The 21,321-nt window shown below is 39.7% G+C and overlaps 2 protein-coding genes and 1 long non-coding RNA gene across 6 annotated transcripts in view; 2 read left to right on the top strand and 1 right to left on the bottom strand.

Moving 5' to 3' along the window:
* The first annotated feature begins 885 nt into the window (after positions 1-885).
* RNF135 (ring finger protein 135) lies at positions 886-6,754 on the top strand. The gene is made up of 6 exons (XM_068654993.1): positions 886-1,233; positions 2,385-2,471; positions 2,996-3,226; positions 4,445-4,598; positions 4,893-4,994; positions 5,863-6,754. Exons 1-6 carry the CDS (start codon positions 886-888, stop codon positions 6,393-6,395), a joined length of 1,455 nt encoding a protein of 484 aa, XP_068511094.1. The 3' UTR covers positions 6,396-6,754.
* On the bottom strand, positions 1,340-7,984 carry LOC137841739 (uncharacterized). The gene is made up of 2 exons (XR_011088715.1): positions 7,669-7,984; positions 1,340-1,960 (listed from the first exon to the last, which is right to left on the bottom strand). It is a non-coding gene; the product is annotated as an uncharacterized lncRNA (long non-coding RNA).
* Positions 7,972-21,321, top strand: part of RHOT1 (ras homolog family member T1) — a 27,047-nt gene continuing 13,697 nt past the window's right edge. For all 4 annotated transcript variants that reach the window (XM_068654992.1, XM_068654990.1, XM_068654989.1 and 1 more), the window contains exons 1-11: positions 7,972-8,216; positions 12,089-12,147; positions 14,400-14,481; positions 15,629-15,672; positions 16,158-16,211; positions 16,586-16,638; positions 17,180-17,288; positions 17,864-17,965; positions 19,401-19,499; positions 19,939-20,047; positions 20,986-21,106. In XM_068654992.1, coding sequence (XP_068511093.1) covers positions 8,180-8,216; positions 12,089-12,147; positions 14,400-14,481; positions 15,629-15,672; positions 16,158-16,211; positions 16,586-16,638; positions 17,180-17,288; positions 17,864-17,965; positions 19,401-19,499; positions 19,939-20,047; positions 20,986-21,106 — 869 coding nt within the window. In that variant the 5' untranslated portion in view covers positions 7,972-8,179. The remainder of the gene's footprint in view (positions 8,217-12,088; positions 12,148-14,399; positions 14,482-15,628; positions 15,673-16,157; positions 16,212-16,585; positions 16,639-17,179; positions 17,289-17,863; positions 17,966-19,400; positions 19,500-19,938; positions 20,048-20,985; positions 21,107-21,321) is intronic.

Below are 21,321 nucleotides of genomic sequence, written 5' to 3'. Positions count from 1 at the left end.
AAGTCTTGCAAACTAAGCTTCTGGTAAAGCTTCCACCTTTTGCTGTTGCTTGCCAGCCAGTCTAAGGCACCCCAAATAGTTCTACAGAAAGAAGGAAGTACCAATATATGCAGGGATTAGTGTGATTAACTCTTTTTTTCCCACAACAGTACAGAAAATTTGACTTGGTTCATCATTCTGTCTGTCTTAGTCAACTCATCATCTTCCAGCCTTGAACAAACTGCAGGAGTTTTGCTTCCTGACATTCTCCCATAAACTCCCTGATGTTTCTGTTCTTTCTTCCCTCTCCCCATACGATCTGGGGAATTACAGTTCACGTGCTGGTTCAGCAAATCTTGTAACAGCCTCATCCTGCAGCTCCTGAAATCAACAGCGAGGCACTTGTTGAAGATCATAGTCTGGTTTGAGATGCTTTTTTTTATTATTTATTTTGAGGTGAGCTGAGCAATTCTGGATGATCTCAAAAAGTTTGGTCCAGCCAGAAGCCTCAGCTTCACGGATGGGGTTCCCTGTGTGATGTCCTGGAAAGGTCAGCAGACCAACCGTGTCAGCAACCCTGTTACAAAACCAGGAAATTCCCAGAAGAAAAAAAAAATGCTACTGTGCGAAGACGACAACTTTTTGCAGACTGGAGGCGAGGTTACGGAGAGCTCCGTGTGACGGTACCTTCCTACAGCCAACCCAAGTCCTGGCGCCGAGCTGAAGGCAGCAGCAGCACCGGAGCCCGGCTTCGCGGGTGCCCCGGGCCTTCAGCTGCCGGTAGCCCCGCACCGGGCCCGGTACAGCACCGAGCCCAGCCCCACACCGGACCCGGCCCCCCCGGCGGGAGGCGGCGCCCCGAGGAAACGAAACCGCGCCGCGCTCCGCTCCGCCCCGAGCAGGACCATGGCTGTCCCAGCGGAGCTCGGTCGGCTGCTGGCAGACGTGGAGCTGAGCTGCTCCTGCTGCCTGCAGCACTTTACCGAGCCCGTGCGGCTGGCGAGCTGCGGCCACAGCTTCTGCCGGTCCTGCATCGACACCTACTGCAGGGGGAGGCGGCGCGCCCCCTGCCCGCTCTGCCGGGAGGACTTCGAGCCGAAGGACCTGCGGCCCAACCGGGAGCTGGCCGCCCTGGTCAGCCTGGTGCTGGGCGGGGGAAGGGGCGAGGGGCTGGGGGCGTGGGACCAGCCCACAGCCTCTGGAGATGGTGCTGGCGGTGGATGCAGCTCTGCGTGGCGGCGACCCGGGGAGAAGGTAGGGGAGGGGGCGGCCGGGGCTTCCCCCCATCCTGGGTACCAGTTTGGGAAGGGAGCTGAGGCTCAGGCTGAGATAACTTCATCCTGCTTTCTGCTTCATACTGCTTCCCCCCCCCCCCCCCAGTACTGAGCATTTCACGTGTTGTTGTCACAACACGTTGTCATATCGGTGTTGTCAGAACTGTGCCGTTCACTCGGGCAGACGGGTTTTGCTAAGGCACTGTTTGGGGCTGATTGCTGGAGCCTGGTGCATTGGTTGTGTTGGAAGAGCTGCTAGCTGGATGATCCCAGCTGATCCAGGGTTGTGATAACTGGCTGATCATCGTGCTGGAGGGACAGGAGCCAAATGAACACTAGAAAAAGCCCGTTATGTTCAGTCAGTTTAGGACTGAGAAGAAACCTCAAACATCTCTCTTAACATCTTTCTTAACCTGTTTTTCTGCCTTCTGTCTCTTCATCTCTCAGCTATTTAATTTCCTTCTATTGTTATTCTTCACTCTTACCTTTTAATTCCTCCAGTTAAAACTTGTAATGAGCAAATGATGTAATCGCAGTGCACTGCATCCTTCGCAGGAGGTTAGCACCATCTCTTCACGTTACCTTGAGCACTGTGCATCCTGGAGGGCAGTTGTTTCGTATTTCAGTCACTGCCAGCTCTTTCCCTCCTCTTTTCACAAACATCTTTGGTGGTGTTATTCACTGCATCGGCACGGCACTGGAGACTCCTGAAATGAAACACAGAGTTATGATACAGTGCTACAGCTCCACCCAGCTGAGTGACACAAAACGGGACTGGTTCGTTGTCTCTGCTTAAAATAACTCTTAAATCTTGGAGGAGATGAGCAAAACCTGGTTATTGACTTCGTTGTTTTAACTTTGTGCACACATGTATCTAAAAAGTCTTGGTCTCTACAGCAAAGGAAAGGGCTTAAGCTCACAAATGACTTCTGACTGTTGAATGTTGACTTTGCTGTAATTATTCACACTCAGAATTGTGTCCTCCAGCCCCACAGTGAAGCAGCCAGCGCCTAACTCTCAACAATGTGAGGATTTTTATCACCCTGCTGTTGAACCTAGTCATGTTCTTTTGGAGGGTGGTGTTTTCTTGGAGGGCGGTATAGATAAATGCTTAAATGTGTCACTTTAAAGGAGGAACAGATCCGTGACATCTCTAAGCAACTGGAAATAACTAAAGAGACCATCAACGCCTTGAGGAAGGATCTCAGTAAAACAAAGGTATGCACTGTACTTCAATATCTGCAGTTACCTTCTGTTTCCACTGCCACCTTGAAACCTGTGACTGACTCCAGTGGGCCTTCCAGCCCAGAGCAGGGATCTCTCTTTCTGTCTCCTTCTGTTGCTCTCACAATTCACTCTTGTCAGAAAAAAAAAAGAGAACTGTGGCACCAGCTGTACTGACATCTTGGCTGGCACTAAAGCCACAGAAATTGTGCACTGTTGCTCTTTTCTGCCTACCCCAGGAGTAGCTTGGGACTCTTAGATAAATGATTAATCTAGAATATTGATCTTTGCTAAATTGTCAAACAAAGATTGCTGGCCACAAAACAGTCAACATTTTTAACATGCCCAGATTCCCATTGCAGGCTATGCAGGATAGTGTCAAAAATGTTTTATTCCTTTGAATAGGGCTAGGTATTTCTGTTCAGTTAAAGAGCACATTAAATGTGGCAGTAAATTCTCATATTCCACTGATCTTCTTTTCTAACAACACAAAGAGCTCCATGTTTTCTGTCTTTCAGGAATATACATCTCAGATCCTAAGCCAGATTACTGAAGACTTCTGTTGCATGAAGGAATACATTGAAAGACAAGAGGAAAACACACTGATGTTCATTGAACAGGAGCAAAGAGCAGCTCGACAGAAGATTGCGCAGACTATTCACCAGCTCTGTGTTGAAAAGTACAAACTCATCGACATCAAAGCCCAGATGGAGAAAGGATTAGAAAGTGATGAAATGGAGTGGCAGACTGTGAGTAAAAAGTCTTAAGCTAAATGTCTTGAAGAGCTGGACATGTACAGAGTGCTTTCGGGTCCCCGCTGCACTGTTCTCGCTGTAGACAATGATACTGATCCGCAGGCATTGGGTGGTGGTGCCAGTGGCACTCTGGAGTGGGAAATTCAGAGGCAAAAAGTACCAGAAAAAGCTTAGGCTGTGGGTGCCAATTCAGAGCTAGGTTTATTCCAAGGAGGCCGGTGAGCTGGAAGGAAGTGGGACTGTATTGCCTAAATCCAATCCTGAGTCAAATGTAAGGTTAAAGATTCCCTATTTTCTTTTCATTTTCCAGAAGAAGGAATAAAAAAGTACCTATACATATGCAAATTAAAGAACTCACCGTTATTAAGTACTTCCTAATAACCTTCTGGGGAAAACTATGTCAAGAGCTCTCAAAAGAGGCAATTAAAATACTTGAAATTCTGCAGAGCCCATTTTGATGTTGAAGACAATGCCAGTGGTGCTAATTAGCCAGTGGCAATTTGGAATGGGACTCTGGTGTGACAGGGCTAGGAGACAGAAGTGAACTGCTAGAGGCCTACGCTGGAGCTCACCTCATATAACTGTATGTATTTATACCTGATGCAGACTCCCGTTACAGGCAACGAAGAGAAACAGGTACTTTTGGAGCGTGAGTCATCTGGCCTACTTGAGACGCCTACCTTCGAATGGGAGTCATCGCTCCTTCAGAATGCCTGTTTCTGTCCGCAGACGATAAAGGCAGATTAAGAGAACACGCTTGGATATAGAATTCCACAATTTCTAAATTTAGGCGAATGAGGTTTACCCATTTCTTGGTATTTTATGCTAGATTTCACACTAATTATTTTTTAAAACTTTGGGTTTGGTTACATGAAGAAAGTTAAAAAGAGAAAGTTTATTTATGCATATATAAAATTAATGAAATTGTAATCAATTTAAGGAAAAAAAATCCCATTCTTAGTTTTCTTGGGGAAAATAGATTATTTTATTTTTGATCAAGAATAAACTGTCCTTTCACATTTTCTGTAACTTTTCAGGTTATTTCTCTCAGGTAACTATCTTGTTAAAGAAGATCTCCTTTCAAACAATAAGATTTTAGAGAGATCACTGCTGCTTTTCAACTCTGGCATTATAATATCACCTGGTATACTACATGAAATAACTGATACTGTTTACATCTTCCCCTTGATTCTTCTTTCATGTCATTCCTAGAGTAACTTACTTGAGAGAGGGGGAGGCTCACCTTCAACAATGCATAAATTTACAATTGATGAGAAGTTTAATGTTGTCAGAAGTGCTGTAGGAGATCTTAAGAGAAAGTTGGAAATTTTACTTTTGGAGGAATACCCTCAGCAGTTCCCACCAGGTGAGTTTTCCTTTTTTTGAAATCCTCTTTAGAGGGAGTTAACTTTTCTGACTCCTCCATTCTGACCACCATGACGGTAGCTGTGCCCTGGTAATCTTGAATAAAAACATTTCTCTATACATCCTTTGACAATTTTAACAATCAAAAACCCAGCTCTTTGTTTTGTAGTTTAACTGCCAACTACATTTATTTTACATTTTCCATAAGATACATAAATACCTCCTATTTACATTTTGACGACGTGTCTTTAACTTTTTCATACACACTTTAACACTTTAACTTTTTCATATTTAGCACAATCTCCAGACTTACACCAAGAGACAAGTGTCTGTTCATTATCTTCAGAGTCTGCAGCTAAAAGTCCAGAACCAAGCATTTCGAGCCAGTTTTCTCGGTGTAAGTATGCAAGCAAGCCAGCATGACTCTTCAATAACAATATTCAATGACTATGACTGGATTTGCTGAAGAAAACCATACTTCCAAACATCTGCCAGAGATCTGTTTAACCGAAATCTAGAAACTATTAAATTTACCATGAATTAATCAGTCACTGCAGCACAATGTAATACTACACCTGACTGCATATGGAAGATAAAAACATTAAGAAACCTGTTCCATGAAGGTATAAGCTGTGTTGTAGCTTCTGCTGCCTGCAGATTCTGTTTTGGTGTTTGGGCAGTTACTGCACCTTACTGGCCTTTACTGCATTAAGCCACAATCACTCTTATTTGTTGCCTGAATTCTGCATTGCTTTTACAGAAATATTTTTACAGTCAACACACAGTGCTACAGCTGTAGCATAAACACAATATTAATATATTTTCTTATACAACATGCGAGAATGTGTCCCAGTGAACAGATGATAATGTAAGTTTTCTTAAAGTAAGCATCTTTTTTTTTTGTTGTTGCAAATGGATAGTTTTGTTATAAGACTGGTATCAAACAAGATTCATTCTCAAGGGTGCTGCCAAGTGTCTTCACCTTACTTTGGAGTGCAAGAGTCTGTCACAGATGTTTACCCAGTTGTGCCTGTTAAATTTTTCAGTGTGCACTGGGCTCAGGATACAGTCATTAGCATTTGGTTGAGGATTCTTGCTGACATGCAGGATTGGACTTTGCTTAAGGCTTATCGTGTGGTCATTGGCTTTCATTTTGGTTCTTGAGAAGGGATGTACATCCACTGTTACTTAGGATGCAAGTAAATACTGAAGAGATCTATTTTCTTATGCCTGGAGCTAAGAATATTTTCCTTTCTCTCTTCTAGGGGCAGATAATGTAACTTTTGATCTCACCACAGCATATGACCGCTTAGCAATCACAGCTCAGAACAGGAAAGTAATGGTGTCCAGCAACCCAACTTACTATGAACCATCACTCAAGAGATTCTGCATCAGCCAAGTGTTGTGTTCCCAGGGCTTCTCTACTGGCTGCCACTACTGGGAAGTAATTACCAAGGACAGCGATGGATGGGCTGTTGGAGTTGCTCGTGGAACGATTGGTAGAAGGGACAGATTAGGAAGAACAGAGAATTCCTGGTGCGTAGAATGGGTAGGTCCCCAAAAGCAGTTGTCAGCATGGCACAGGAATCAAGAAACACTATTACGCAATGATAAACCATTGAAGGTTGGAGTTTTCCTGGAGCTACAGAAGACAGTGTCATTTTATGCCATCACTGACAGAGAAATTCTTTTGCATACATTTGAAATCAATAACTCAAATCCTCTTTATCCTGCTTTCTGGCTATACAGTCTAGATAAAAATGGATCTTTAACTATAAATCACATAAACAGGAAGTAAAATCAAAAAGATTGCAGAGCTTCTATGCCAGCTTCAGTGTTTAGCAGAGGAATTTGCCAAACCACACAGAAGTACTCAGACTTTCCTGGAATTTAGAAACTGATACTTTCTTTGCATGCTTTCCTTCATGCTCTGCTCTGCTCTAGTCATACTTAGTTAAAGCAATTCCAATGTATGCTAAAGGCAGTAACCATTCCTGTGGGAGTGAGATGGATTTCTGAAGCAGCTTCAAGCAGTCCCAAGATGCACCAAGGAAGAAACGGACCAAGGAAAATCTGAAGCTGGTGATAACCCCACATATGGCCATGGACTTCATTTTCCTACACTGATCCAAAAAAGATGGAAGAGATGAAGCTGTTTCATTGTGTTGAGTGAGCTTTCTTTAGAAAGGTTTGATTGAGTAAGAAATGCTCAGAGGGCAAGTATGTTACATGTCTTTTATCTTTAGGGTAGGTACTAAACTACAGGCACTTGTGTGTTTTGGGACCTGGCACCTCAGGGAAATCTCCCATCTTGTCTCACTGGCGCCATCTCTTGCTTTAGTCTAACTCAGACCAGATCTTTGTCATTATCTTGGTAGTGTTTTGACTGTGGAGATGGTTTTGGAAGCAGCTGTTTTCAAATGTTTTTGTACTAGCTAATGAAGCGTGCCCATTCTTTCTCTTTTAAAGAGCCCCCAGACAGGCCTGCGTCAGGGAACAGCCCATCTTTTCTGGCCAGAGGCTGAGGAAAGGAAATTCTTGAGTTTCCTTGCCAGTGTACAGGCACTCTTTCTCTCCTTAGTTGCCACATCTTTGTGGCTGAAGGGAGGTCCCTGTTGCTGTGTGGGGTGAAGGGGCCCAAGCTGAGACGCTGAAGAAACTGCTGACAGCCAAGGTTTGGGGAGCACCGCTGCTTCATGCAGCCAAACTGAAAACAGAGTTCCCAAGAAGCAAAAGCTCCTTCAGGAAGAGAGTGGCATTCCGGAGCACCCCAAACATGGTATAATGGATGCTTTGGTGTATGTGATGAACAGAAATAGGATAAATTTCATGTGAATAAAGCATGGGGGATTTACCTAGCTCACTTAGCCAAACAGCAATGCGTGACTTTTAAAGTCACTGACAGAACTGCTGGTGATTTTCAACATTACTCTCCTTTAAGCAACCTTGTCCTAAGTCTCCCTGAACACTTTGTAGTCACTTTGGACTAAAATGCTCCTCTGTAAGGTGCCTGCAGGTGTGCATATCGACTTCTACAAGTAGCTAACGCTGCTGCCTTGCTCGGACCTTACCTGATCCATCTGGAGAAGGCACAGCAGCAGCACAGGCAACCCGCTGGGCATCTCTGACTGTGCTGCATGGCCCAGGAGCAGCAACCGGTTATGTTTTCTTCACAAATTACCACACGATTTGAAAGCGAGCGCTTCGCATCGCTTGGGCTGTGTCTCTGCGTGCCAGACGCGCTCAGCTGGCCGGCGCAGCAGCGCGTTAGGGTGCGTGAGGCAGAAACCTCGCCCGGCAGCCCTGGGGAACCCAACTCCTCCTCACGGGGACAGGGCGCCCCGGGGACCGCGCAAATCACCTCAGGACGGCGCCGCCCCGCGCAGCCGCCGGGGCTGTCCCTCGGCAGCCGCCGTAGCGAGCCCGCCGCAAGGCGGCGGCGGCGGCGGTTGGGAAGGGGGGGGGGGGAGACCGGGCGTGAGGGGCCGGCGCCGTGAGGGGCTCCCGGGCCGCAACCGCGCCGCTTCCCTCCGGCCCAGCCCGATGTGAGCCGCCCCGCGGCCGCGGGCAGCGAGCGGGGCCATGAAGAAAGACGTGAGGATCCTGCTGGTGGGAGAACGTGAGTGCGGGAGGGCCCGGCACGGCCTCCTCCGCCCGGCACGGCCCCGGCAGGGGAGCCCCGGCCCTGCGCGGGCCCCGGAGCCTCCCCCTCTGCCCCGCTGAGGGCGCCGGGCGTGGGGCTGCGGGGCTGGCGGGGGGCGGCCCCGGAGGGCACCGGGCTGGGGGGTTTGGGCCCGGGGGTGGCACCAAACGGGTCTGTCCGCGGAGGGAGAGAGCGCTCCTGGGGGACAGGGGCTCCGGGGGGCGGCGGGGGCAGGGGGCCGGGGCTGGGAGGGGGCCGTGAGGGGACCGGGAGTGCCGAGCCCGGCTCCTGCCGTTAACTTGTGTGACCTTGGGTAAGCGCCGCGTACCGCCTGAGGGAGCGTGGGGCTGCGCTTTTTCATTTGTTTCCAAAGCTGTGTCCTTAAGTTCACATCTGGGTACCCAAATCAGCGGTTAGGCTTTCAAAGGCGCAGCCCCTCGCTGATGGAAGCAGCAACAAGGAGGTTCTGTGTTGTTAGCTTGTGAAGTGCTCTCAAGTTCCTCACAAGAAAGGAGCACAAAGTAATCGCTGACTGTTCCTCGTAAAACTACCTAATTATACGAGGAGCAAAGTGCTCCTGACAAAGCTTTCCTGAGAACTGAATGCCTCATATATATTTATAGTATAGTTCATGCGGTTATTTTGTAGCGTTCGGCTGGCTCTGTCTGCACTGCCTAGAAAGATCCTCTGTGGCTTTAGAGAGGAATCTCTAGGGAGATAATGCTAAACAGGAAGAGTTAACTCGTTGAAGTTTTATTTTTCTAGCTTCACAAGACTTGTTTTATTTAGAAATGCATTTGTGGATGTAGAACACACGGCTGCATTCCTCTTCAGAGCACAAATTCCTAATCTGCCTTTGCTTTCTTGGGCAATGAGTTGAGGCTACAGATTTTAGACTTACACTCACCAGGCTGAAGCTAACTCACGGAACATGCTGTTTAAAATTGGACTGAGCCTTTATTGCTTAATTTAAAATTAGTTGGTCTTCTGCTTATATCTGTTGTGCTGGATTTTTTTTTATATATATAATTGTGGTAAATGGGAAGAAGAACTTGTATAAAATCATTTGAGTTAAGAATTTTTAAAGTGTTAGCTGCATGCTTTAGCTGCAGAATGTGTGTTTAAGAAGGGAATGATCTGAAATTAAAAGGAATTAATTTCCATTTTCCTATTCAAAGTAGCCCCCCAGTACTCAACTGGCTGCACCATAGTAAAAGAACTTTCTCAGGATGTTACTCCTGAAAAAAATAAAAAAAACTCTTCAGGAAGAAGGGTGTTCCAAGGTCACACTGGGGTGTTCTGAACTGGTTCTGTAGGGTGGTGAAGTACAGGTGGAGCAGGTGCTCAGATTTTGGCAACTGGAATCGCAATGTGTCCAACTGAAAATTTCAGGGGTATGGTTCTCTTAACTAATAGCAACATCAGAGATTGTGAGCATCTTTGTTTTTTAAAATTTGTGAGCACAGAAGGGAGATATCGACAGGTTTTTCCAATTTGTAAAACCAGTTATATTATTAGTGCTGTTTTGTATGCGTGACTTTTGTATTTAACTTGCTGTTTTAGGCCAATAAATAAAAAATCTGGACCATGCAATAACCTGCTGGATGATAGAAGCAGTCTGGCAGGTTCAGACTCTGAAATATCATGGCAAGACCTTTTGTTGTCACGCTGTTCCAAAACAGCTTTTTTCATCCCAAGTGGTCTACATTTTAGATTTAAGGTTGTTTTAGTCCTAGTACCCAGGGTGCAAGCATAAATTTTTAATAGCTGATAATTTTCAGAATACATTCAGCGTGTTACTTTTAAACAGCATGATCTAAAAGGCTTCCATATGTGAGAAAAAAGAGAAGACCGGTTAATCATCACAAAATGCTGTGCTGTTTTCCTCATCCTAGTCAGCCAGTGTTGTTTAGGCTGTTACTTCTAAGGCTATAAACAGAATTGGAAAGACAAATGGCTGACCTAGATTCAAGCAAAATAAACCAAATCTCTCCACCTGAACCTATGTATCTATACAGAAGCACCTCTAGAACACTTTATCAGAAGCTTATACTCAGGGTTTCTGTCCTAACCAGCAGTTCATAACCTTCTATTTTCAGTCCCGTTAAATAAATAAAATGATCTTGTATGTTTGCAAAGCCAATATGCTTTGCACCACTTCAGATGAAAGCTGACTCGGTCAGATGCAAAATATGCTCCAGAATTTTGTGTAGTTATTAGATAACTTCTCTTACGTATCAGGAAGGTATTTATCTAAGGAAACAGGAGAGCTTTTAAGTTCTCATTCTGTCAGGATGAAGAATATTAAAATGTAGCTTGTGCAGGAGGATGCCTGGTAGTGTAAATTACTGTTTTAGCTTGTTTGAGCATCCTTGATGAGAACACAACCATACTGCTGGTAAGAAACTTGCTTCTTACTGCTGTCCAGTTAACGCCACTGAAGAAAATATGTGTCTGTTCTCACTAAGGAAGGCAAAAGTCTTCCTATCCAGGGTTACTTTTCCCTTGCTTTTCATAATTTTGTAATAACCACTCTTTCTCTTTCTACATTGAAGAGAAGCTTTTATTTCTGGATGTCCGAAGGCCCTTTGTTACTATTACTAAACATAGACTTGGACAAGTTGATGGTACTTTGACTGGATCATCAGCTTAGTAACGCCATTTTCTGCATGAAAACAAATTGGTCTTACAATTTTGTTTCTTCCTTCCGTATTCAGACTTGCATACAATTAAATAGGCAAGTGTAAATTGCAGTAATGTCAGCAAAATAGCTTCTGTGAATAGAAGAAATTTTTATAGTGTTTTCAGTAGGCACAGTGATAAAGGCTCTGACTGATTGCAAGCAACGTCTTAGTTGGCAAACCGCTTATGCCAGCAAAGATGCTCTATGTCCAGGATGAAATGATTTTGGTTAATGGTGGGCTGTCAAAACTGTACAATGCCAGATAGTACTTGAATCTAAAACTATTGTTCCTATAGAAAGGTGTCAAAAATAAAGCTCTAATAGTCTTTCTAGGCTTTCAAAAGAACAGAAAGTTGACAGGTGAAGGCTTTCAGGAAGGGGGGAACCCCAAGAAAAGTCATTAACTCTTAATTTTAAACGATCACATTAAAGATTCGCAAACCTAAGAAATCCAACTGCATTATCAGCAGTCATGACTTCATAGGTGAACTGAATTGTGTAATTAAATTTAATTGAATATTGGAGGAGAGGTGATTTTTTTCCTATTTAAATTAAGAAAACCATGGCATTAGAATACGTCTGTGTTTTGTTTTGTTCTCTTTTTACTTTTTTTTTTTTTTTGTGAGGGACAGAATTTGCGTCAAGGAGATTATGCTCTTGCAATTTCAAAGTAGTCCAGCTAGTTTGTGGAGATTTTGTCCACTGATGATGGTGCCACATCTTCTTGTTCAGCTCTTATCCTCAGTAGTTTGAAGCATAATCATTGTAACAAGAATACTATAAAAATATGTAATTCCTAAATACCTTTCTGTGTGCTTCCTTAGTTTCCAATTGTTGAGCTGTATTTATGCATTTCTAGTTTGTTTTTGATATTTTTTCTTTAAATATTCTATATTAAGGTTAAGACCTGCTAATTCTTTTGCTTAAGACAGAGTAGGATGTGATTCCCTTCTGGACAATGTAGAAATATGAAATGGAAACAAATCTTTTACCATAAAAGAATTTGGAGAAAACTACTGTTATCAATACTTAAACAGCATATAAAAAGCCTTCAGCATGACCAGTTGGAAAATGTTTTTAAAATACTTCCCCTTTTAAGATGGGATGCAACTATTAAGTGTAACATATCCAAATTATCTAATCTCTGTTTTTAATTCTTTTGTAGCCAGAGTTGGGAAGACATCACTAATCATGTCTCTTGTCAGTGAAGAATTTCCAGAAGAGGTAGAACATCCTTATTTGTTTTCTTTAATATTATTTCTTTCCTGTTGTATAATATTTTTTTTTTCAGAGAGCAAGTTGTTAGGCTCTGCTTTAAAATAATGCTTCCTATTTACAATAATAAATAAAGTCTAAAACTGCAACAGTGACTTCCGGAAAGTGATTTAGGTTAGTTTGTATAAAGATTAGGAATTTCAGTTTTATCCAAGTTCCTATCTTGTTTTTCACATGACTAATTAACCTCTTTTACATATACCTGAGAAATGTTAGTTTTCTTAAGTTTTTGAATTTGGTGGTAACTGGCAGCAGTTTCAACATTAGAGACTCATAAATGGAAAGGTGCTGGGTTTGTTTGTTGAAGTACTGTTGTATTTAAAGAGCAAGTGAATTAAAAAATGAATGAGAATGAGGTATCAATAAGTTGTGTTGTATAACTTGTATTTAGCCACTTTTTGTAGCTAAGCAAGACATTGCATTGCGTTTATTTCTGTTTCTGAATACTATTTTCCTGGCCGTGTTGTTGTTTTGATAAAACAACAACAACAAAAAAAAAAAAAAAAAACAAGAAGACTCTTACTGCTTTCTACCAGAATAAACGTAAAGCTACTTTCACGTTTTATTCCTTTAAAAAATCAGCTCATAGTTCTCTCAATACTATGAAAAGAACTGCAAAGGCTGCGAATAGCTGAGCTTTTTACATATAAACATTCAAGTTTATTTCTTCTGATCACAAGTCTTAAAATAGGCATCATGTGCTTCTGCTCTTTGAAACTACACTGTGTTGTGCTTAATGCAAATTGGTAGGTTACCACAGTTCATGAGTCAAGATCAGATTGTTAGCATAATTGAATTTGGTTCCCAAGCTTACAGGTAAAGAGGAGCTCTAGTTTCCGTTTGTTCTTAAAATATTCAGGGCCCAATTCTCTGACAGGTTGTTTGTCAATGCATTTAATGAATTCTATCCCTCTATTCACTTCTCAGCTTCTTCCTTCTGTATAGCGTAGTATATTTTTCTAAACTCATCTTGGAAGAAAAACATTACTTTATATATAACACAAAATCTGCATGAATTTACAGAAATAAGTTTAAAAAAAAACCCTGCATCCTATATAAACTTCTGAAAGAGACGTGTACAGTTCTTGCCCATCCATCACGCAGATAAGAGCTGTATAGATCTGTGTTGCAAACATTTCAAACTTTGGAATACTGTTTAATGTACTTGGTATATTCAGTCATCACTCTTGATGAGGATAGAATAGAGGCTGAAGTTTTACAAAGGGCCATTCTTCAGGTGATTGGCTTTCCCCTTTTTCTTTTTTCCACATTTTTCCCCCTCTCTTTCCTCTTCACCCCCACCCCTTTCAAAAATAAAAAAGACAATAAATAGCTGTGCAGAAAATTTTCATTAAAATTAAGTTGATTCTTCCTGAATGTGGATTAGTGTTCTCTGCAAAAAGGCCAGCAACCATAGCTAACCTACTGTATTTTGCAGAACATAGTTTTTATTACTATAATGTAATAATAAGCCTGCTTTGCAGGCTTACTTAAATTTAACATTTAATACTTTGTTAGAAGGAAGGAGGTTCCCAGGTTATGATCACTTAAAAATTGAGACTTATATTTTGTCTGTTGTGTTTGCCTTTTTTTTTTTTTTAATGGTTACCAACTCACGCACTGTTAGCAGTGGTTGTTCAGGTACTGATTTCAATGGTAGTAGGGTCAGGATATCTTGTGCAAAAATGAAAACAAACATAAATTAAACAGTATTTAATTTGTCCGTAATGGCATGCTAACTCTGATGTTACTCTCCTGCTAAAGAATATGGAGCCCTTTCTAGTAATTGGTTGAATGTGGTAACCCTGCTGAATTCAAAACTTTTATTTATATGATTTTATTTAAAATAATTTGCAATTCAGATTTTGTTTATAGTTTTTAATACTATAATAGTTCTTTGAAGGTATTTGGATATAGTGGATTTGAGTTTTACTGAACCATTCATTGAATCCCTTAAAAACATTACTTCCTTGCAAAGCAGGAGAAAAGTCCTTGTTCAGTAAGCAGACTATTAAAGAACAAGAAAGCAGCAGTGACTTTCAGAACATTGTTTAAAAAAAAAAAAGCTTGAACTAGAAATAAGCTAGCCTATTTAAAACTAACTAATTGGCAGAAATGCAGTAGTATGGCACTTTTTTGGATGGCTGGATTTTCAGTGATCATCTTTTAAAAGCTTTTTCTTGCTGTGTCTACAACTCAAGGTTCCGCCACGTGCTGAAGAAATCACCATTCCAGCTGATGTCACCCCTGAAAGAGTGCCAACCCACATAGTGGATTATTCAGGTAAGGACTATACAGTATAGCTGCTGTTTGACTGATTTGGTATGGAATTGTTTATCTACTTCAGTAGCCTCTTCAACTGCCACATTGATATGGGACCAAAGCTACATGTAGGAAAAGACTAGATTAAAGTAACAATTCATTGGATAAAACTAAATCGGATGATGATGGCTGATCCTCCTAATTCAAAGCCTAACAGTATCTACTGTTGGTACTACCATGAAGGCTACTGTTAGCGATATTCCCGTGAAGTTAGTGTTCTTAGTGTGACAGAGGTATTGACAGGTTCAGACACAGGTAGGTACTTTCATGGCATTCAAAGCTGTTTAGTATTTTTCAGGGAAAAAATTACTAAGATGGAAGAGACTTTACATACCTTAAATTCTGTCTTATAAAATTTTTGAGTTTGGACATTTTATCATTTTGTGTCAGTTTCATGCTTTGTATTTTTGGGTTTTGATACAATGCAATCTCTTTGATCTTACCAAATAGATGTACTAAATAGGCTTAGTATCAAGTTATGCTGTCACAGACATGCAGGTGTTGCACAGCTAGAGAAAAGTCCTTATACAATGCGTAATGAGAGCCAAGGATTAGGTCATGTTAGCAGATTCCTTCCTGTCATCTGTCTCCCAACATTGTTGAGGTAATATCTTCAGTGAGTTCCTTATTTGGAACAAACAAATAATGCTTTTTTTTTTTTTTTTTATGAGACTTAGGCTTAAGTTTCTGGAGCGAGTTTATTTTCTATTGGATCAAATATTTCATAGATTCAGATATATTTTGTGGTAGAAGTTTACATTATAGAACAGATGATGCTGCTTACCGTCCTATAAATGTAGGGGATGCAAACTGTAACTCATTCCAGAGAGAACCCATCTACAAACATAATTATTGCTTTTTTAGAATATCTGCTGAAAAGCCTATAAGCAACAGACTGTTTCTGTTTTGTGAATTAATGAATCATTTTCACTGTAGTTATAGTAGAACCACTTTTTAGTGCATTTTATAAAAAGCCTTTTAAATAACAAGAGCTTTCACAAGGCTGTCTTACAAGCTTTGTGAAATATCTTAGTTCAGTTTCTTAAGGCTTTCAGTTTCTTCAGAAAAACGTGTATTATTAATGATTGGCTTGTTCTGTTGAATGCAGAAGCAGAGCAAAGTGATGAGCAGCTTTATCATGAAATATCACAGGTGAGTATTAATGTTTACTAGAAGATTGTTTCTGCTTATGGAGAAACTTTTCCTTTTAATTTTTCTGCTTTAGATGGGCTTCGGTTTGAATTGTAGAAAAAAGGTCTCATGCTGTTTCTTGCTTAGCATTTCATTTAGTTCTGTTTTGTGCCCTTTGCTATAGTAAACCTTGCTCTAAATAAGAAAATTGGGTACTAGCACCACTTTGGTGAACTGAGCGTAAGCTTTGTCCTTCCAAGCAAAAGGACAGAACCCAAATATATTTTAATCAGTAGTCCAAGGAATTCACTTTTTGTTGTTGTTGTTTAAAGAAGAAAGTTTTAATCTGTTCGTTCAGGCTACAGATTGCTTAAGTGAGTCAGATATACTGCTTTTGACTAATGCTAGAACTGTTCTTTCTCTTCAATGTTATATTGGGTTTTTAATTGTCTCTGTTGCTCTAGAGACTGAACAGTGGGATTCAGTGTCTTTCCTTTTTATTTCAGGCAAATGTGATTTGTATAGTATATGCTGTTAACAACAAAAATTCTATCGATAAGGTATGTTAATGTATTTTATCTAATTATTGCTTGAAATAATATACTAATAATTGAAATAAGTACTAATGTTTGTCATTGTGAAACCTGTTGGATGTTTAAAAGGCATAGGATAGTGTTTAAGGTCAAGTTGTTAAAATGTATCTGTGCATTCTCTATCTTCTGGTCAATTTCAACATTTGGGTTTTCTGTCCTTTTCAGTGATGTTAGGAGTTGCTTATTAATCAACTCCAGTTTTTATTTCTTTTATACTTTTGTGGATAAATATGTGACTTCTTGGGAAAGTAGCAGTTGTAGTCAAGCTTGTGTACAGTTCAGACTCATATTAAATTTGAAACTGTATTTATCATGTTTTTGTTTTTTTAACCCCACTTTAGGTAACAAGTCGATGGATTCCTCTCATCAATGAAAGGACAGATAAAGATAGCAGGTGCATAAATAGATGAGAAGTGTGAAGTAGGCTGCACATCAATGGGTGTCAGTGGACAGTGTTGAGGATGTTAATTGTTTAAGAAAATCAAACTCTAAACTTAAAGTTTAAATATCTTGTTGCTTGAACTTCTTATATAAAGTATATAGGTCTGTAGTATGTTCCAGCAAAGCTGTTTATTTTGAATTTAATAGCCAGCTTTTACCAGGTGTTTTTATATTTGTGGTGATGTAACCAGTTTTAACTACGTGGTCTTCAAAGTTTTTCTACTGAGGCTGGTTTTGTATAATAATTAAATGATTATTTACTTTTGTGATTAATAGCGTGTTTTTGAAGTAACAGCAGGCAGTATATTTCTATTTAAATGTATCTTAAATTAGTTACTCAGAACTGCTGTCATCTTATTTTTGCCTACTGGCTGACAGTGATATTTAATTACAGCATGAAAATAATATAATGGCTTCTGCTGTAAAAGTAAAATAGTTCTTTCAATCCCTCTTGTTTTTAAAGCTCTTAACTTGTTTGTTTGTTTGTTTTTTAGGCTGCCTCTTATATTAGTTGGAAATAAGTCTGATCTAGTGGAATACAGCAGTATGGAAACTATTCTTCCCATTATGAATCAATATACAGAGATAGAAACATGTGTAGAGGTGAGTAACTTTCTGACATTAGAATGAGTACCAAAAAATACATTCTCGCCAAGCACTTTTATGGCAAATTTTAAATAGAAACATAGAAATAATGACTTTTTTTTGTTGTTCAAAATACGTAATTATTTCAAATAGAATGGTCATTAACATGATGAGTTTGTATATTCTTTAGAAAAGAATACACTATTGTATAATGAAATGTTGCTGGAAGACTTCTAATATTTAGAGCCTCCTCAAATCTTTGCTTTTTAGCAAAATGTTAATGGTTAGCTTTGCGTGTCTGGTTAATGTTAAACTAAAAAAAAATGTCTGCAAAGTACTAAATAGAATGGATCAGTTTGGATATGTCTTTTTAAGCAGATACAGCTTTCTTATTGGTATGACAGCAAATTTGAGTGAGACCTCCTTTATTAATTATTGAACACATATGGGGGCTAGGTGACTTTTTTCCAAAACTGCAGTGTACCCACAAGATGGGGCTAGAACTTTAAAAGCTTGACTCTTTGTTTAGATTTCAGAATAAATCACCAAATAGTTAAGAAACTAGAAAATAAGTGTAAGAATTTCTCTTTCAGTGTTCAGCCAAAAACTTGAAGAATATATCTGAGCTATTCTATTACGCGCAGAAAGCTGTTCTACATCCTACAGGTCCTCTTTATTGCCCAGAGGAGAAAGAGGTATTTATACATAGATTTAAAAAACAATCTGGGGGGGGGGGAAGGTAATTGCTTGATTGCTCTTTCCTTTTCAGAAGATTTTGCAATTCTTATTTTCTTCTGTTACCTTTCACCTGCCCCTCCCACAGTTGTCACACATTAGATTCCAGACCCTGGTTACTGTTTTGTGTTGTGTTAATCCCATCTGTCTTCCTTCTTTATTCAAAACAATAAAGACAGTTTTCTATTTCCCAAATAAATTGCTAGGTAAAATGAGAAGCTTTAGTAATGGCATTAAGTCAAATGTAATGTGAAAAAAATCATGTGTTCAATTCCGTTGTCCTTTAGGTACGCATTTCACAGTAACTCCATTTATTTCAGGGAATTTACTCCAGACTTATCCTGATTTAAGGGAAAGAACTTTTCTGAGCATCTTGTGAGGCTTTGGCAAAAGGGATCAAAAACAAGTAATGTGACTTCTTAAAATATTGTAGGTAGTTAGCTCAGCATATCGTGGAAGATAATAGCTTAAAAATATGTATTTTTTTATGGGCAACTGTAAATAAAAACCTAGAACCTTATTCCCCCCCCCCCTTGCATTATTGGACGGTAGAAAAGTCTCAATCATAAACACTTTGTTAGATAGGGAATGAGAGAATAACTCTTTTGATTTCTTCCATCAGAATCATCTTTGTGTTAGTAGTATTGTGATACAATTGTTGTGCTGAAATATTTTTGGTTTTTCAAAACCAATCTCTGTGACCTCTATGAAGAGAAGAGTCCATCACCACTCTAGTTGTTGGGAGAGAATTACCACTGTCTGTTTTCCTTCACTTGGAAGGTATCCCAGCAATTCTTTTGTAGTAGTGGTAGTCCATATGATTAGTGCTTTGCCTTGTAGATGAATGAGCCCTGGGAAGATTTTTCACTCTTTGGTGTTTAAAACCTTCTGAAGTCATAGCTAAAATGGTGAATATAGATAGCATGCTTGTTTCGAAAGAGTTGACTGTAGTTCTAGAGCTTTGCAAGGCACTGGGATAGTCAGGCCTTTTTTTCCACCAAGAAATGTTTGGAGTGGAAAAAAAGTAAAACAAAACATTCCGTTATTTTTAAAGCATTCTGTAGCAATAAGACTGAACTTAGTGAACTGATTTTTTTTTTATTAATGGTCAAGAATTGCCACCTTCAGCTTGTGAAGAGATTGAGGCTCTTGTAATAATTGAATAGAAATACACTTATTGTGAAATAAGTGTTTTAAATTTATGCATTTAAATTTGCTAGGTCAGGATTTGTTTCCTCTTATATTTTTGGGCTTTTGTATGTGAATGTCTCAATTCTGAAAATGTAGAATGAAGGCTAGTATTTGATTAAATGCGATCGAACTGCCTCATGTAATTCAGTGTAATCTTTTTATGTTCAAGCCTAGAAAGATACTGAACTTTGTTTTATTCTTTAGATGAAACCTGCCTGTATTAAAGCACTCACTCGCATTTTTAGAATTTCTGATCAGGATAATGACGGGACTCTCAATGATGCAGAGCTCAACTTCTTTCAGGTAACTCTGTTTTGCTTCCCTTTTCACTATGTTTAATGATTAAACCCCTATAATGTTAGAAAAAGTATTTGTTTTACAAGGGATTGTAGTAAAGTGAATCAGGAGGGAATTGGGCCTAAATATTAAGTCTTAATATTATGTCCAGCCTAAAAGAGCAGATATATAAAAACAAAAAGCGTTAATTTTATTTCTAACCACAGTTCAAATTTTAGTTCAAGAGCAAAATGAAAAAAAAAAAACAACTATTTAATTGTACAAGCCCCAGTGCTTGTTTTTAAAATCAAAATCTAAAATGTTTCTATGCCTTCATTTCCAGTAAGAAATTAGATTGCCCTTTACTAGTTTATCAGAACCTTCAAGGCTGCATTTTATACAGGACATGACATTTGTTTGGCTTAGTAGCTAGTGGTCCTAACATGCTCTTTTGATTTTTTGTTAGAGAATTTGTTTTAATACGCCATTGGCACCTCAAGCTTTGGAAGATGTAAAGAATGTAGTTAGGAAAAACTTGAGTGATGGAGTTGCTGATAATGGATTAACATTAAAAGGTAAGCTGTATTTAACTCCTAACAGATGTGTTATAAAGTTGATAATGGTATTTATGTAAAGAAGCAAGTATTTGGGAATATGATCTCTACCTTGATTCTTTTAGACAAGAGCTTGATGTAGTGTCAGTATGGTATTAAGGAATGATTAAAGTCAGGAAGAATGGGGGTGGATAAAATAAGGTCTCTTACTCATGGTCGCAGAAGTTTGGAAATCATATATCCAAAATAAGTACAGTGATTCAAGAGCTTCTATCCTAGATAACTTTGTAGCTCCTCTCCAGGCGTACTGGTTGCAACACTTAACAGAAAGGTGTTGTTTCTGACATCGTTTTAACGCTGTATTTTACAAATTTGCTCAGAGCATATGGCAAAAGTGAAAGGAGAAAAAGTGTTTTCTGAGCATCAGTGTAACTGCTTTACTTGTGAAGCTTACATATGTAATAGGACTAGTGAGAAATTGTAAAATGTGGGAATCCTAAGGCATAGCCTTACTAAGCAGTGAAATCTCAGTGTTCATTAAGCTTGGAAAGTGCTAAACCAAAATCCTACTCACCTATTTTGGTATAGGAAAATTAAAGGCAGTCTTCCATGAGATTGCTCTCCAGGCTTCTTTTTAAGTGTTTTGCTTCCTGTTTTGAGTTGTTGAAAATATTGTTGTCCTTATTTTTATACATCTAAGTTCTTCTAAAGTGCTGGTATTGGCAGAAGCAAACAACGACAAAAACATGTGGGTTGTTTTAAGGAAACAGTTACTTGAAGGACACTTTTACAAATAACATGATTTCTGAAACCTCCATCTAGGTAGATTATTCTGTAATGTCACACAAGTGGTTTAAAATCCAAGTATTTCTTGTTTTCGGTCTGATGCTGATCCTAATAAAAATACTTAGAGTAGATAAAGTCATTCAGGGCCTTAAGATTTTATCATTTGATTTTAGGTTTTCTTTTTCTACACACACTTTTCATTCAGCGAGGAAGGCATGAAACAACTTGGACTGTTTTACGTCGCTTTGGATACGATGATGACTTAGAGCTTACACCAGAGTACTTGTTTCCTCCGTATGTATCACTTGTTTGAGCTTTCTTTAGCTTACATGTATTTAATTTTTGCTGCTTTAGCGACAGGAGGGAAGGTTTACTGTAAAGTGTTTATTTAAAGCTTATTGTTATATAAATTATCTGCCTTACTTTACAACCTATCGGCCAAAATCTTCATGTGACTGAAAATTACAGAGGAAGAACTCTTGTCTCATTGTGCCAGATCACGCATTGCT

This window comes from Anas acuta, chromosome 18, assembly GCF_963932015.1.
Source record: "Anas acuta chromosome 18, bAnaAcu1.1, whole genome shotgun sequence".
Lineage (NCBI taxonomy): Eukaryota > Metazoa > Chordata > Aves > Anseriformes > Anatidae > Anas > Anas acuta.
This window is presented reverse-complemented; position numbering and strand designations above follow the sequence as displayed.